General features: G+C 42.5%; 1 protein-coding gene across 2 annotated transcripts in view; it reads right to left on the minus strand.

Moving 5' to 3' along the window:
- Window positions 1-2475: 2475 nt before the first annotated feature.
- Window positions 2476-13818, minus strand: part of prmt3 (protein arginine methyltransferase 3) — a 63163-nt gene continuing 51820 nt past the window's right edge. For both annotated transcript variants that reach the window (XM_078253754.1, XM_078253765.1), the window contains exons 14-16: window positions 13650-13700; window positions 12765-12852; window positions 2476-2719 (exon numbers count right to left, since the gene is read on the minus strand). In XM_078253754.1, coding sequence (XP_078109880.1) covers window positions 2610-2719; window positions 12765-12852; window positions 13650-13700 — 249 coding nt within the window. In that variant the 3' untranslated portion in view covers window positions 2476-2609. The remainder of the gene's footprint in view (window positions 2720-12764; window positions 12853-13649; window positions 13701-13818) is intronic.

Here is a 13818-nt window from a genome sequence, read left to right on the forward strand (position 1 = left end):
TTCAGAAATGTAGCAGAACATGGTTTGATGAGCTTTATAAGAGTGCAGTATCGCAGGAACCTTTAGATCCTTTAAAAGTCCAAAACCACAGATGTAAAAAAATGTTTTAAAGAGTTTCTACTGTTTTTTTTATTTTGGTATATTCCATTTTTTTTTTTTCCAATCATTTTTTTAATGTGTATTTGGAGATTTGAAGCCCTGGTGGAGCAGCTGAACTAACAGGAACACTTAGGTTTTTTTTTTTTTTTTTACGGTGTCTCCTCGTGCTCGTTAATTACAAGAGCTCGTGTAATTAATTGATCCCTCCCACTGTCGCCTGAGTGATAAGAAGCAGCATCCATCTGAAGCGCCTGGAAAGCAGTGATTCAGCGGAGGTCGTCATCCCCGCGGCCCTCATCATCATCATCATCATCATTATTCCTGGCTGACGAAGCCACACAGCCTACAATTTAAGTTTGTGCGATTTATGCACCCAAGAACAAAAAAAGCATTGTATTTATACTAATAATGACTGTTATTGAATAGTGTCTGTTCTGTTCATGCAGCCGTTTGGTTTTAAACAAGAATATGAAGCAATCTTTTTTCAATTTAGAGGTTCAGGGAGTAGGCCAACATGCTGTACCTCAAATAAATGTTACCCATCTAAAGACAAAGCATCTGAGTCTGTTTGGGACACTATAAGCAAAGTTAAACAAAATGCGGCATATAGTTTGACATGATAAATAAGAATATATTCCTTATGAACACACTATGAGGCACAGTTGTTTATAATCTTGACTATTTATGAAAATAGAATGCATTTTAAAGTATAGTCTTTCATTGTGCCTCAGAATATGAACGACTGCCTGTGAGACAATTAACACTAATTAACATCTGCATTCTAAACAAAGACGGCTTATTAAAAGCACTTTGAAGATTTCCAAGCACTACAAAGTCAACTGTTTCAGCTTTTTGAGATGAATTCTTGTCAAAAGGACGTCAACATGCTTGACACCAGAAAATATAAAACAGCACGGTGTTGCAGGAATTCAGCATGCTGGGCTTTCAAAACATCTGTGTAGATTAATCTCACACATCCAGGTACATCAGGTATATAAAATAACACTATTCAATGGACTGTGTGGTTGAAGAGTTGACAGGACATCTAAGATACAACTACAGTACATTTGGATAGTTTCCTTTCAACCTTACTTTCAAAAACATGCACACATTGCCTTTTCCTGAACAGAAAAGCCTGTCCATGTGAGCATACGCCCTATTTGATGTCAGCACGCAGACCATAATGTAATGATATAATGGCAGAGAGGACACAGAAGCAGTGGAAATACATCAGAAGAGATGACTGTCAAATCCCCAATATAACAGGCAGCAAGTCTGCTCCTCCTCCTCGTCCTCCTTACAGACCACTACACTGTCCCAGAGTCCAGGATTCATCATCTCAGGCAGAGAAGGAAGAAAAAATCTTTTAATTGTGAGGAGAGCTGCTCAATGAAGTATGTAAAGAGGCTTCAGTCAGCCTTTTTAAAAGCTTAAATTCATTTCGCATTGTCCCAGTAGACTCATGGAAGATGGATGATACTCCTGGCTAGATCTCTCGCAGCTCACAGTAGGACAATGAGGAGGGAAATCAAGAGAAATATTTGGCAAAAGCAAAAGAAATCTCTTTACCAAAGAGCTAGCAGCCAGTTCCTCTTGGTGTTTTTTTGTTTTGCTGGACATTTTGATCGGACAGGGATGTATGTGTTAGGTTAAAAGTTAGGTTAGGTTAAAGGTGCCCTGCCACACTTATTTCATTACTTTGTGGTAATGTCTGAAGTTCTTCCATGGACTCTGTAACATTTTTTTGTGGAAAAAATGCCTTGGTTACCTTGTTTCAAGCCATTCTAGTGTGGTATAGAAAGCCTGCAGGAAGACTCAGCTCGATTTGTGCCAGTTCTCATTAATATTCAACGAGCTAAGGTGCTTGACTCTGATTGGCTAACAGCTAGCCAATGAGAGCCTGGCTATCAGCATCCTTTACCCAGCGCAACTGGGCGAGCTCATGAATAGTAATGAGCTCAGGCAACATGATGTCAGACTGACCAGCTTTTGTAATTGGCCTGATTTCTCCGCTTATTTCCTTTCAGTGGCTAGAGCTGACAGAGGAGGTAGCAGTTCATTTTCACATTCACGACATAACACAAACACATATGGACCTAACATATTTAAAAAAAATGCAAGTAAAAACGGTTTTGTGTGGCAGGGCACCTTTAAGGTTAAAAGTGGGCCAAACTAGATTTAAAAGTTGAGGATTTTCAGACATCTAGGTTACTCAGAAATATTTCAACAGCATTTCATGACTGCTTTTCAATGTGCAGAGTAATTGGAATGCCCTTGAAACGAGGACTACATGTAATGTAAACATCTTAAAAAGTTTTTTGGAGTTTAATCATGTTTCAATATGCTTAATAAAACACTCACAAGGAGAAAATCTCATACGTTATATTTTTTTTATTACAAGGCAGAAAAACAATCCTTACATTCAACACATGAAAACCATTTGAATACATGAATGGTCAGTTAAAAAGCAGGCTGTATTTGCTGGATGTTGTACCATGCGATGGCTGACGCTATTGCAGGCTGTAAGTAAGCTTCCTGTCTCCGAAGTCAAACGTGACCAACAGTGAGCGAGGGTCCTTCTTGTTTTTACGCACGGTGATCTTTCCCTGGAGCTCCTCTCCTGAAAAAAGGATAGAGAAACACCAATATCAGTGCACGGTTGGTTTCACATCGGAGACAGGAAACCTCTTCACTGGAGAGTCCCTCCTCTTCAGTGAAGGTGTGTGAATCACTGAAAGCAGCTGGTTCAGTTGGAATGAAAATCTGGCACACAGTCGGCCATCTCTGCCTGTGTGTCGAAATGTTCCGCTAGAATCTTCAGCTAGAAATAAACTTGCTTTTAAAGTCAAAGGCTATTTAAAGTTCACTGTCACACCAAGGTTTCTCAAGACTTGAACAGATGTTCAAATTGAAAGAAAATGATGAAGAGTGGAGTGAAAATCCACAAAGATAAACACAAAACTGTTGCAAATAAGCAAAACTGCATATAAGTGAGGTAGATTATAAGACCGAGAGAAGTCCTGTTTGGAAGGGTTCCAGTCAGGTAGCGTTTCTATCAACGGTGGGAAGCCCCAAAGCACTGGACCACAGCGGAAGAAAAACTCTCTAAACGGACTGATTTTTTTTTCTTTTACAAATAGAGGTTGTCCACTTTAACAGTACGAACGTGACAAAATTACAGAAAATTACAATGGAATTAAAAATACCGTACACAGGCAAGAGAAGCTTTTCAAGTTTTCATGTCTCAGGATCAAACTACAATCTGATTGTATGCACTGCAAATGGTTTACAGCAAAGTAAAGAGACTAATATATTATTAGAACTTGCCTTCTGTGCAGTACATATTCAACAACTTCTGCAGGAGGTGAAAAAAGTAGTATAAAAGTATGAAAATTAAGACCGGTTTATTTAAGACCTAGAACACGATACTTCAGCGGATTGAAGACTTTTTAAGGCCTTAAATTTTGATTTTGAAATTTCAGACTTTTTTAGACTTTCTAAGACCCCGCAGAAACCCTGTCAGTATTTTCCTTAAACGGCTGGGAACTGTAGGTTTTAGCAAACGTTACTCAAACAGGACTTAATAAACCATTTGTTGGGGGCTAGTTTCAGCTGCGGATGAATACACATCTAGTGTGCAAATTGTGAGTATTTACGGCAGCAGGACGGTGTGTGTGGGATTGAGTCAAAACAAACCACAGTGTGTGTGTTCATGGTAATGAAGGAACACGTCACCAAGTGTGGCTCAGTGATGTTGCTATAATTATACAATTACGTTTTTGTGTTTTTTTTCCCCATATCTCTCCTTGGAAACCAGATGCATTTGTTTTGGGATGGCACATCACGTTATGTGAGCACGTACGTAAAGTGATTCATGTTTGCTCCTGTGCACTATTTTTCCCAAACTGGTTGTTTGAGAAGAAGTGACTGGACTTTTTGTTCTCCTTAGAGAAAGTACAAGGAAATAAAACTTGTCATTTGATTTACGTCTGATCAAACAATCCTCGGTATATCATGACCATGACATACCGTCTGCGCATTTATATCAGACTCTGATATAAAAAAGTAAAACACTGAAAGGCAGACAACATCGATCAGCGTGTTCATAATAAAAGAGAAATGAATAACAGCTCATAAAAAGAAATCTTCCTGACGCCCTGCAGCAGTACAGAGCTGCTGAGCTCAGGCCTCTGCATGAGCAGAGACACACTGGCGCTTATAGAAACCATGATGTGTGGAAAGGCAATGTGGTTTAATGTATGTTAATAAGCAAGAGTGTGTGTGTGTGTGTGTGTGTGTGAGCGTGTATGAAATCTCCAGATGGCAGCGAGAAGGAAGTGCATTTACAGTACGACGCGCGAGCAAATCGGGAGGCCGGGAGAAGGCGCTGATGATTATGACGCATAATCACACTGATTAACTTCACGTTTGACTGCTGGAGGTAAATGAATGTTTACCCACACGGCAAACAAGCATCCCACCCCCCCCCACTCCCTCCCCCTCCCCCAACCACCCTCATCGCTGTGCTACGCGCTCTTCGTCGCTGGAGGTTAGAGGAGGACGAGGAGAGAGAAAACGCTGACTGTGGCGCTTTCTCCGTCGAAGCGTTCGCCATCACTGCTGTCACGTCTCGCTCGTTGCCATGCCAACGCCGCTGTCACAGAGTCTTTGCTGCTGGCGCCGCTCTCTGGGTCTGTCAGTCCACTGCAGGGAGGACAGACAGACGCAGCTTTTACACGGAGTGTAACAAATGAGCAAGAGCTGAACTCGCCTCTTCTAAAGGAAAAAACTGTCCATTTTTAGATTTGGGTGGTGAAGATAAAAATCTGTTAGTGAGGGGCTAGACTCCCTCCTATGTTGGAAAAGAGAACAGGAGGAAACTTTACAAACAGTATATTCAAGCTTTAGTAATAATGTTACAAAGTGCCATTTAAAGTAAAAGTAACCTAACCAAACCCATGCAAACAAACCGCACAGCCGCATTCGCCGATCCTACAGGGGAAATATTAGGGAGGACGGGGATACCAGGTTCTTCAAAAGCCTCAGCATGATCCCCTTTAGTCCTCATTCTGGACATTGGAGCTTTAAAGAGGGACCTGCCCAAAGTGCTCAGGCTGTGTTTCACCATAAGGAATTAACAATTCGGAAATGTAACGAGGAGCCAAGCCATGGTATGCCTCGAGAGTAATTAGAAAAATATCACAATTGATCTTAAAACACACTACTGAGTGTAAAGATGATACTGAAACCTATCTTCCTAGTTCTACTACAGGAGCCTTGCTGCAGCATTTATTAACTTTAGGTGGGAAAAAAAGACTGAGTATACGAAAGGAATGGCTCTTTTTTTGGTTAGATTTCTGGCTTTCTTCTATAACTAGCAAAACACCAGCAGCTTGTTGCTGCACCCAACAGATAGAAATGTCACAGATAGAAATGTTGCAAGGCTGGTAAAAGATGCAGCGCATAATAAGAATGTAAAAGACGCTGTCTGTCCTCCACTCCATCACCAACCTAACGAACTGGGTCAGTGGTCGACACTGGACGCAAGACAAACCAGCTGGAACAGAAAAGGTCATTAATGCGCGTGTCTGGTTTGTGTTTTCTGTGTGGCTAAACCCTGGTGATCTCTGTATAAAAGGCAGATGTTAAGGATGTCCCATAAAACAAAACTGTCTTTGCTTTCGGGGCGACCTCTAGCTTACCCAGGAGAGTGTGTTCCCCATGTAGGCTGACTCCGATTCTCCACTGGGCGCGCCTGTGCTGCGTTCCGTTTTTGTTCCGATCTCCGCCACGTGCCATACCACACTGGGAGCGTATTAGAAGCGGAGCATCTTGCTGCCCGATTTGCAGATTTTATTGTCTCTACAGGTCCAGGTATTAAGCTAGTATCTACCTTCCACTCCAGGCACTCCTGACATTAAACTCCATGCCTTTTCTATTCTGTTGTTGTCCTGATAAAAAAAAGATCTGTGATGTCGTATTATTTTTTTCAACCTCCAAGAAGAATCTATTGTTGTCCGTGGTGTTGTAAAGGAGACATAACAGTATTGGGGGGGGTGTCTTTTTTTTTGGGCATTTCTGCCTTTATTGGATAGAAAAGCTGAGATATTCGACACAGGTCGGAGTCGAACCCTAGACCTTCTGCGTCAAGGAATAAACCTCTGCATATGTGCGCCCGCTTTACCAACTGAGCTAATCGGCCACTGGGGGGGAGGGTGTCTTTTGATAAATTGACTGGATAGTCTCGCTGTTTCACTTCCTGCCTAGCTGTCCGAAAGCCCAGCGCGCTAGCGTGGAAATAGACCTGGCGCGTATCTTTACTGGAGCGGACACGCCGTGGCGCGGCTGGTGGAATATCAAGCACTGACTTGAATGGCAGCGATTGCATGCGGGGGTCGCGGCACCTCCGGAACTCAGCGCAGACGCACCCGGTGGAAAATAGGGGTGAGCCCTTGGCGGCGGCCTGAGTTTGAATCCGACCTGCGGCCCTTTGCTGCATGTCGTCCCTCCTCTCTCTCCCCTTTCCTATCTTCAAGCTGTCCTATCAATTAAAGGCCAATAAAGCCCAAAAAAAAGTCATCTTTTTAAAAAAAAAAAACTCTTTGCTTTCACTTATTTGACAGGGAATGACACAAGGAGCCTCCATTTCGCGCAAGCTATAACAGCAACAGAGCCTGGTGCTCATGGGAGGCAGCGGATGGCTGCAGTCAAACTCAAGTTGGCAAAAAGACTAATAAAGGTTAAAGGAATAATTGCTTGACTTTTGGAGACCTTTTGAAAAAAGGAGACGTGGGACCAAAGAAGTTTGCCCTCAAAATAACGGGGAAAAAAAAGAAGAAACAATCCGACTAACCCCTCATGTTTCACATTAAGGAACAGAACCACCCACCGAATGTCTGTTCAGTCGCGGTGCGACTACAGCAGCTCTGCTGTAATCAGTCAGACCAAACTCCCCATGGAAGAGGCTACAGTAAACTGGCCACTCCTGATGCCGGGAAAAAGAGTTAACCATGTGTGGAAATGAGTCGGGGAATGGAGCCGGGCTTTCACCACGATGTCGTACATCAACATGCCAGTGTCATTAAGCACTACCAGGCGCACAGAAACAGCTCGATGCAGCCTTTCCCCATGAAATTACACTAGAAATACATGGCTCGCATTAGTGATTCATTTAGACTGTTGCCATTTACATGTTAACCATTTAGCTCACACTCCTTACATACCTTCAGTATCTGCAGCTCCATACAGTGAGGGCAAGTGTAGGCTGAGGTGAGGTACTCATTTTCTTTAAGTTTTACTGATTTTCACAGCAAAATACTATGACATTTTTGAAAGGATTGGTTTATACCTAAACTTTATGTCCTTATGAAAGTGGAAGCCAATGATGTCATGTGAAGTTAATGTACTATACCAGCGGTAGGAGTGCAAGACAGAGCTTCATAAGCCTGATGGGGCATTTAAAAAAATCATTCCAGTGGCTCTAAAAGTGTAAGTAAAAGAAATACAAGCTGAGGAGAGAGATGTTTTTTTCTGTCAATTAGCAATATAACAGAGCTGATGAATGTTAACTTTGTTATAATGCTCTTGGGAATTCCAGCTTTCATCGAAATATTAAAAGAGTTTGGATGAGACACAGGGATGCACAGAGTTCACTTCAGCCCCTTCCCTGACACTGCAGTAAGGCTCATGGCCACATTTCAGCCACACCTCCTTGACATCCTCCCTCTTGCTCCCGTCTACCTTCATTTAATCCGTTTTTTACTTCTCAGGCCGTTTCCTGTACAGTACAGAGCTAAGTAGCAGAGCTGATTGGCGGTATATCCCAAGCACCAGTGTGTAGACACAAAACCAGTGTGTTAGATTCCAGCCCTGAGGAACCTGAAGGATGGTTCGGCCACTGCCGTTTGCCAGCTCAAGGACCTTTGGATTTCAACCGAGGGGATGGGGGGGGTGAGTGAGTGAAACGAGCTTGGACAGGTGAGGGCGGGGGAAAGAGGAGATTTGGAAGAGCTACAGCACCACTCGGGACAGAGGAGGGGACTCATGAAAGTGGGTGGAAACAAAAAACACCTGACTGTCCAATGAAAGTCCAGACAAGAACAAACGCCCAAGGCGCAGGTACAGTATCCAGGCCACCGCCTCACCTAGAGGATCATGGGACTTTGTTGCAAAACAAATTGTGACCTCCTTTCTCTGGTTACATTAAGTAGGTAAAACTGTGAAAAAGGGACCATCCTCTTCAATAGCCGAGCTACACAAACACACCAGAGCATGACAAATGATTCGCTGTTTAATTTATTACGCTGCCAGCTGAGAGGATTTGCAGGGATGTTTTGTTCCAGCCTGCTGCGTGCCTTCTCTCTCTTCTGCCGGCACCTCCCACAGAAGCGCAGCCTCAAAGTTAATTACTGCTGCACTCGTACAAACACATCAAATAGGATTCGGTCTCCGCCATGATAAATCACCGCAGACAGAGTCGGTCACTACAGCCAATCAGAGCTGAAGGTGCTTCTCAGTCAATACCTAGGAGGAGAGGCCACTGTGTGTGTGTTTAAGTCTCTGTGTGTGTGTGTGTGTGTGTGTGTGTGTGTAAGAGTTTTGTCATCTTCAAGGTGACTTTAGGAAGTTTTCTCTTACAGCCAGACTTTAGTATAGAAGTATGCAAGTACTCTTGTGAATTTGAGTGTGTAAAGGAGCAGTGTGTGTATGTGCGTGTTGTAAAGTACCCCATAGAAGCCTAGCAGGCAGCCGGTGAATGCTGTTAAAAACTCAATTTCTGGTTTACGGCCCCTGGAGGAGGCTGGGGACCATCAGGGTGCCGGGGTGGAGCGAGCACATCAATAACCTGCCGCTCACTCCCTTACTCACACTCTTCTGCCTTCATTTTGTTCTTCTTTTAAACTTTTCCTTCCCATACTTGGCTTGGTTCACATATACAGCACAGACTGATGGATCTTTACAGAGTCAACTTCAGTTTGAGCTAGACTCCGCTGGATTGAAACTGGCTGGTTTTGAGCTCAAGATGTGTGTGTGTGTGTGTGTGTGTGTGTGTGTGTGTGTGTGTGTAAAAGGTGACTTTAGGAAGTTTTATTTTACAGCCAGACCGAAAGAGCACCAGTCAAACCTCAAATCAAGGGAAACAATAGATGTATAATAAGGAAGAGCACTCTGGACAATGACAGTTTTTAACTAATATTACAGCTATGTGAGATGTTTTCAATGCGTGGGGGTCATGAAACCAGGACGATTCCTCCAGTCGGGAGTCTGAATATTGATAGTAAATGCAACGGAAATCCAGTCTTTAGTTTCCTATACAGGCTATCCTGTTATAGCCTCGTGAGACCATCCTGATCTCGCGAGCTCCAGTTTTCCACTTGCAGATCAGTCTGGCATCTTGAGATAGAGAAAATTTGGAGCCGTTCGCCAAACGATCGACCAATCAGCGTTGGTTTTGAGGCGGGTTTAGGTGTGACGCAACGAGAAGCGACTGTTCAGTCTAAACAACATGGCGGCTTCCACGGATGAGATGAGCGTAGCTATCACGCAAGTTTTATCCAAATTAGGAAGTATTCCTTCATTGAAAGAAAAGCAAAAAACGGCACTGGAGGCTTTTCTCGGAGGAAAAGATGTTTCTGCTCTTCTCCCGACTGGTTTCGGCAAGAGTTTGATATATCAACTGGCTCCGCTAGTCGTGAAGAAGGTGGTGATAGACAGATGGTTTATCCAATCAGCTAACCAGTATTTTCGCCCCTTACCAAAAGTTCTCCAACGGAAAGTTCTCAGATGGATATGCCGAGCAAATGCGAAGCAATCCATCTGGCGGAGTCAGGTTAGTCCTGTCAATGACCAACGGGGAATTTTCAGCCTGTTAGTGGTTGATAGGTGGATATTTCAGCATACATGTTTCAAATGTATTTCAAATCTTATATAAAAAGGTCTTGTATGTAGTGTACTACACAAGAAGGTTAGTCTGGGGACAACCTTCACACACAGGAAACTGGAGCCTGGAATGTGTGAATCTATTAGAAGTATTTCCATATAAGGATTAGTTTTGAGGTAATATTGTCCCACACAAATAGATAGATTGGAATGTGTGAAGCCCCAACAAGTATAAAGGAGGAGTTATTTTGACGTTCGTAGAGACACTATGGGTACATGCTCTTAGGAGTGTGTACACATGGTTATCTCCCTCTCTCGGAGAGAAACTTATAGTATTGAATAGATATTGAATAAAGCTGCATTTAATCTAAAGTCATTGGACTGGTTGTCTGTGAAGTCTCCACCATCATTTCCATGATATCAGCCCAATATCAGTGGTAAAAAGGTTAAGTTAAAATAAAACCTTAATGATTAATTTAGTTTATCTTGAAAAACCCAATACACAGTACTGTTTCATATTTACACAAAAGTGCCCCCAAAAGGGATAGAATACATAAAGGGGGCAAGTAAAGGATTCCAGGTTTACTTCTGTGATGTGTAGACATACGTCCAAGTCTCTGAAACTACTGGAGGGATGAACGCCACTCTTCTAAAAGATATTCCCTCATTTGGTGTTATTGTGATGGTGGTAGAGAGGGCTGTCTAACACGTTGGTCCAATATCATCCATAGGTGTTCAACTCTGTTCCACTGCTTTGAGATGTGACTGTGAAGGCTAATACCATATGATTCACATCATTTTCATGAAACCATTCAGTGCCCCCTTGAGCCCTGTATTGAAGCATCTGCATTCGTTATGTTTCTCCACTCTGCACAGGTGAAACAGGGAAAAGGGCCTGACATTCTGCACCAGATAATCAAATTAAATCTGTCCGTTTCCCTCTGCAGTTTCCCACTTCTGTATTGCGTAAGCATGCTGTCGTCCTCAGCGCTCAGTCTCAGCTGGGTTTATCTGACCCAGCAGAGCGAGAAGCCTGCAATAGCGTTTGGGCAGCGTCAGAGGTTTTGACGTTCTTATCGTCCTGGCAGAGCGTGGCTAAGGGCCGCCGGACAACAAACGCCTCCGTCCCTCCGCAGGTCATTTATTACAGTAGACTCTCATCTAATATCTAGTCAGCAAGGGGACAGCTGGCTCCGAGGCTCATCCATCCCCACATCAGCAGACACATCTGCGATTCCCATTATGATAACGTGCACAGAGGGACAGAGCGTACAGCCGTAATAAACACAGGATCTTTTACACAACAAATATAATGACTGAGCGTGTGGGGAACACTGAAAAGTAATCATTATACATTTTTGCTATGAGTCATAACACCAGTACTAATAACAATAGAGATCTGTCCTGTATTTAGTTAATAAAAGCTTAAACATGTACTGATCTAAACTCAGAAAGTGAAGTATGAAGTAGTGCATTCATGTTTCCATTTTCTTTGGAATAAGCAGAAGAAGAACTGGGTAGTGAGTATGAGTAGCAACACTATGGCTGAACAGATGAAGAAAACCTCCTGAAATCTCAAAGTTCTTCAACAGAGAGTGATGTCTGTCTGAGATGAAAAGGTCCCAACGATGAAAAAGCAGGATAAGACGCTGATGTTTTGTTGCCTCCTAGTGCTTGTTGGACTTCCTATTAAAGCGAGACTACTAAACAGCAGGACAACGGTAAATGCTAAAACATAGTGTAATAACAGTAGCACAAGTTGAGAAGACTCAGTAATGTCAGTTATCTAATGTTTGTCTTACCAGACCAAGTAATGTTGTGACAGCAAAACACTTCAGTGTACCCTTCAGCGTATTAAATTGAGCAAAGGTGCTTTTTAGTGCTATTAAGTGGAATTCACTTTTCATTGGTAATAAGAAACGTGCAATTGATTCTTTTAAAAGTTACATAGTCTCACTTTCCAATGTGTTGGACACACTAGTGACTGTACATATTGTACTTTGACAGATACACTGAAGAACGGCAATATCAGAACAAGGTTTTTTTGGTTATTGTGATTGTAAATTATTATATATCTTTTTTTTAAGTTGATTGGATTTGTTGGATCATACTTGTCAAGTTGGCAATAACACATCTGTCTGATTTAATCACTATGGTAAAACATGAATACATATTTGTGTTAAAGTGAACCCGTTTATGGCCGGTCGATGACATTTATTAAACTATAGAGCAACAACAGTAAGGTGAATGTCACAAAAAGCGATACAAGATGTCTGTCATGTTTGCTGGAGTTTTCAGAGAGCATCCATACGTCCATACAGCTACTCCTCTCAGCAAGCTGCACCACTTAAACATACTTTTATCTGCTGATTCTATAAATATTTCACTGGTCAGTTACAAAGCGCTCCTCTTGTAACGTGTCATGATTCAGAGGCCTGCAACCGGCTATCAGATGAAGTTTTACATGCTGTCTCTGATGGCTAGATGTGATTTGTTTTGATCCCTCGCTGTCTCTGCGGGTGACAGATAACGGGTGTCAACCAGCCTGACTACATCTCCACCACAAACAGATTACCCGCCGCAGCTCGCTATGACGAACCGCAAAGGTCCACGAAAGGAAAATAGTAAAAGCAAACCCACACAACGCAAACCTAAATGAAACAGAATGGAACTTAACCACACACTCTTCTTGGCACTGACAAAAGTCCAAAATCTTACAGTATTTAAATACAAAACTAGTGTTGCAGAGTGTTTCCTAGCCGTGTTGTGGTCTGTGTGTTACTGACCTGCTTGGACAGAGATAGGCCTCTCCAGTAGGAAGACAGTCTGTTTCCAGTGCGTCTTTGTGACCTGAGGACCCGTGGAGAACATCACCTGGTGTGTGAATACGTGAAAAGAAAAAAAAGAGCATGAACATCACAAAGCAGTGGGAAGGAGCACCATGTCATGTTGTAGCATCATGCAAAAAAAAATTTAAAAATAAATAAACAGAAGGACATGAAATCTGCTTTAGAATCCGTTTAAACCGATTCACTACGTTTAAAAGAAATTCTGAATATGTTTAGGTGAAAATCTATATAAAATCAAAAGCAATTAGTCTTAATTTGAGCCTATGGGAAACATGATATTCACATTCATGTTGTTTAATGTGAGCCCATATGCAATAGTAACTGAAAAGAGCAACACAATTTAAAAGTTAAGTTATAAGGAAAACTTACTGGAGGTCCTGAAGGAGTCTTGTTTAGATTAAAATAAAGCTGCACAAAATCAAGAAGTCAATGCACTCTTACACTCCTGTGTGTCTAAACCATTTATAGCTTAGTTTGCATTATAAATGAAAACTAACTGCACTGTATTTATAAAGCAAACACAGAATCCCATGTTACATTGTTCCAGCCTTAGCTCCTAGTGGAGATGGACATTTACTGGATCATCCATAGCATGCAGTTTGTGTTTCAGGTACAATAGGAAGTGCAATCAAAAGTGTTGCACACAGAGCTTGGCATCGGCTGTTCCAACTGGCCGGCTCTGCTGGGTAAAGTGCTTATATCAGCAGTCGGCTAGGACGCCATGTCGATTGCCAGCGAACGCCTCAGGGAGGAGGAACACGCTAAAGCGTGAACATAATTGAGTTTCTGTTAAATGGCTTGGCTGTTGCCACTGCTGCTTACCTTGTTGCTGCAGCCTTTGTCAAAGAAAATGTCAAAGTAGCCGACAATTGCCTGCAATGAAATATGAGGGCCGTGTTAGAATGTGACAGTACAATAAACCCCTGGGTTTGTTTGACTACCCTGCAACTCTGACATGCAGAGCTGAGAGAGAGGCAGGAGGCAGAGCACG

The sequence above is a fragment of the Sander vitreus genome, chromosome 1 (assembly GCF_031162955.1).
Source record: "Sander vitreus isolate 19-12246 chromosome 1, sanVit1, whole genome shotgun sequence".
NCBI classification, from domain to species: domain Eukaryota; kingdom Metazoa; phylum Chordata; class Actinopteri; order Perciformes; family Percidae; genus Sander; species Sander vitreus.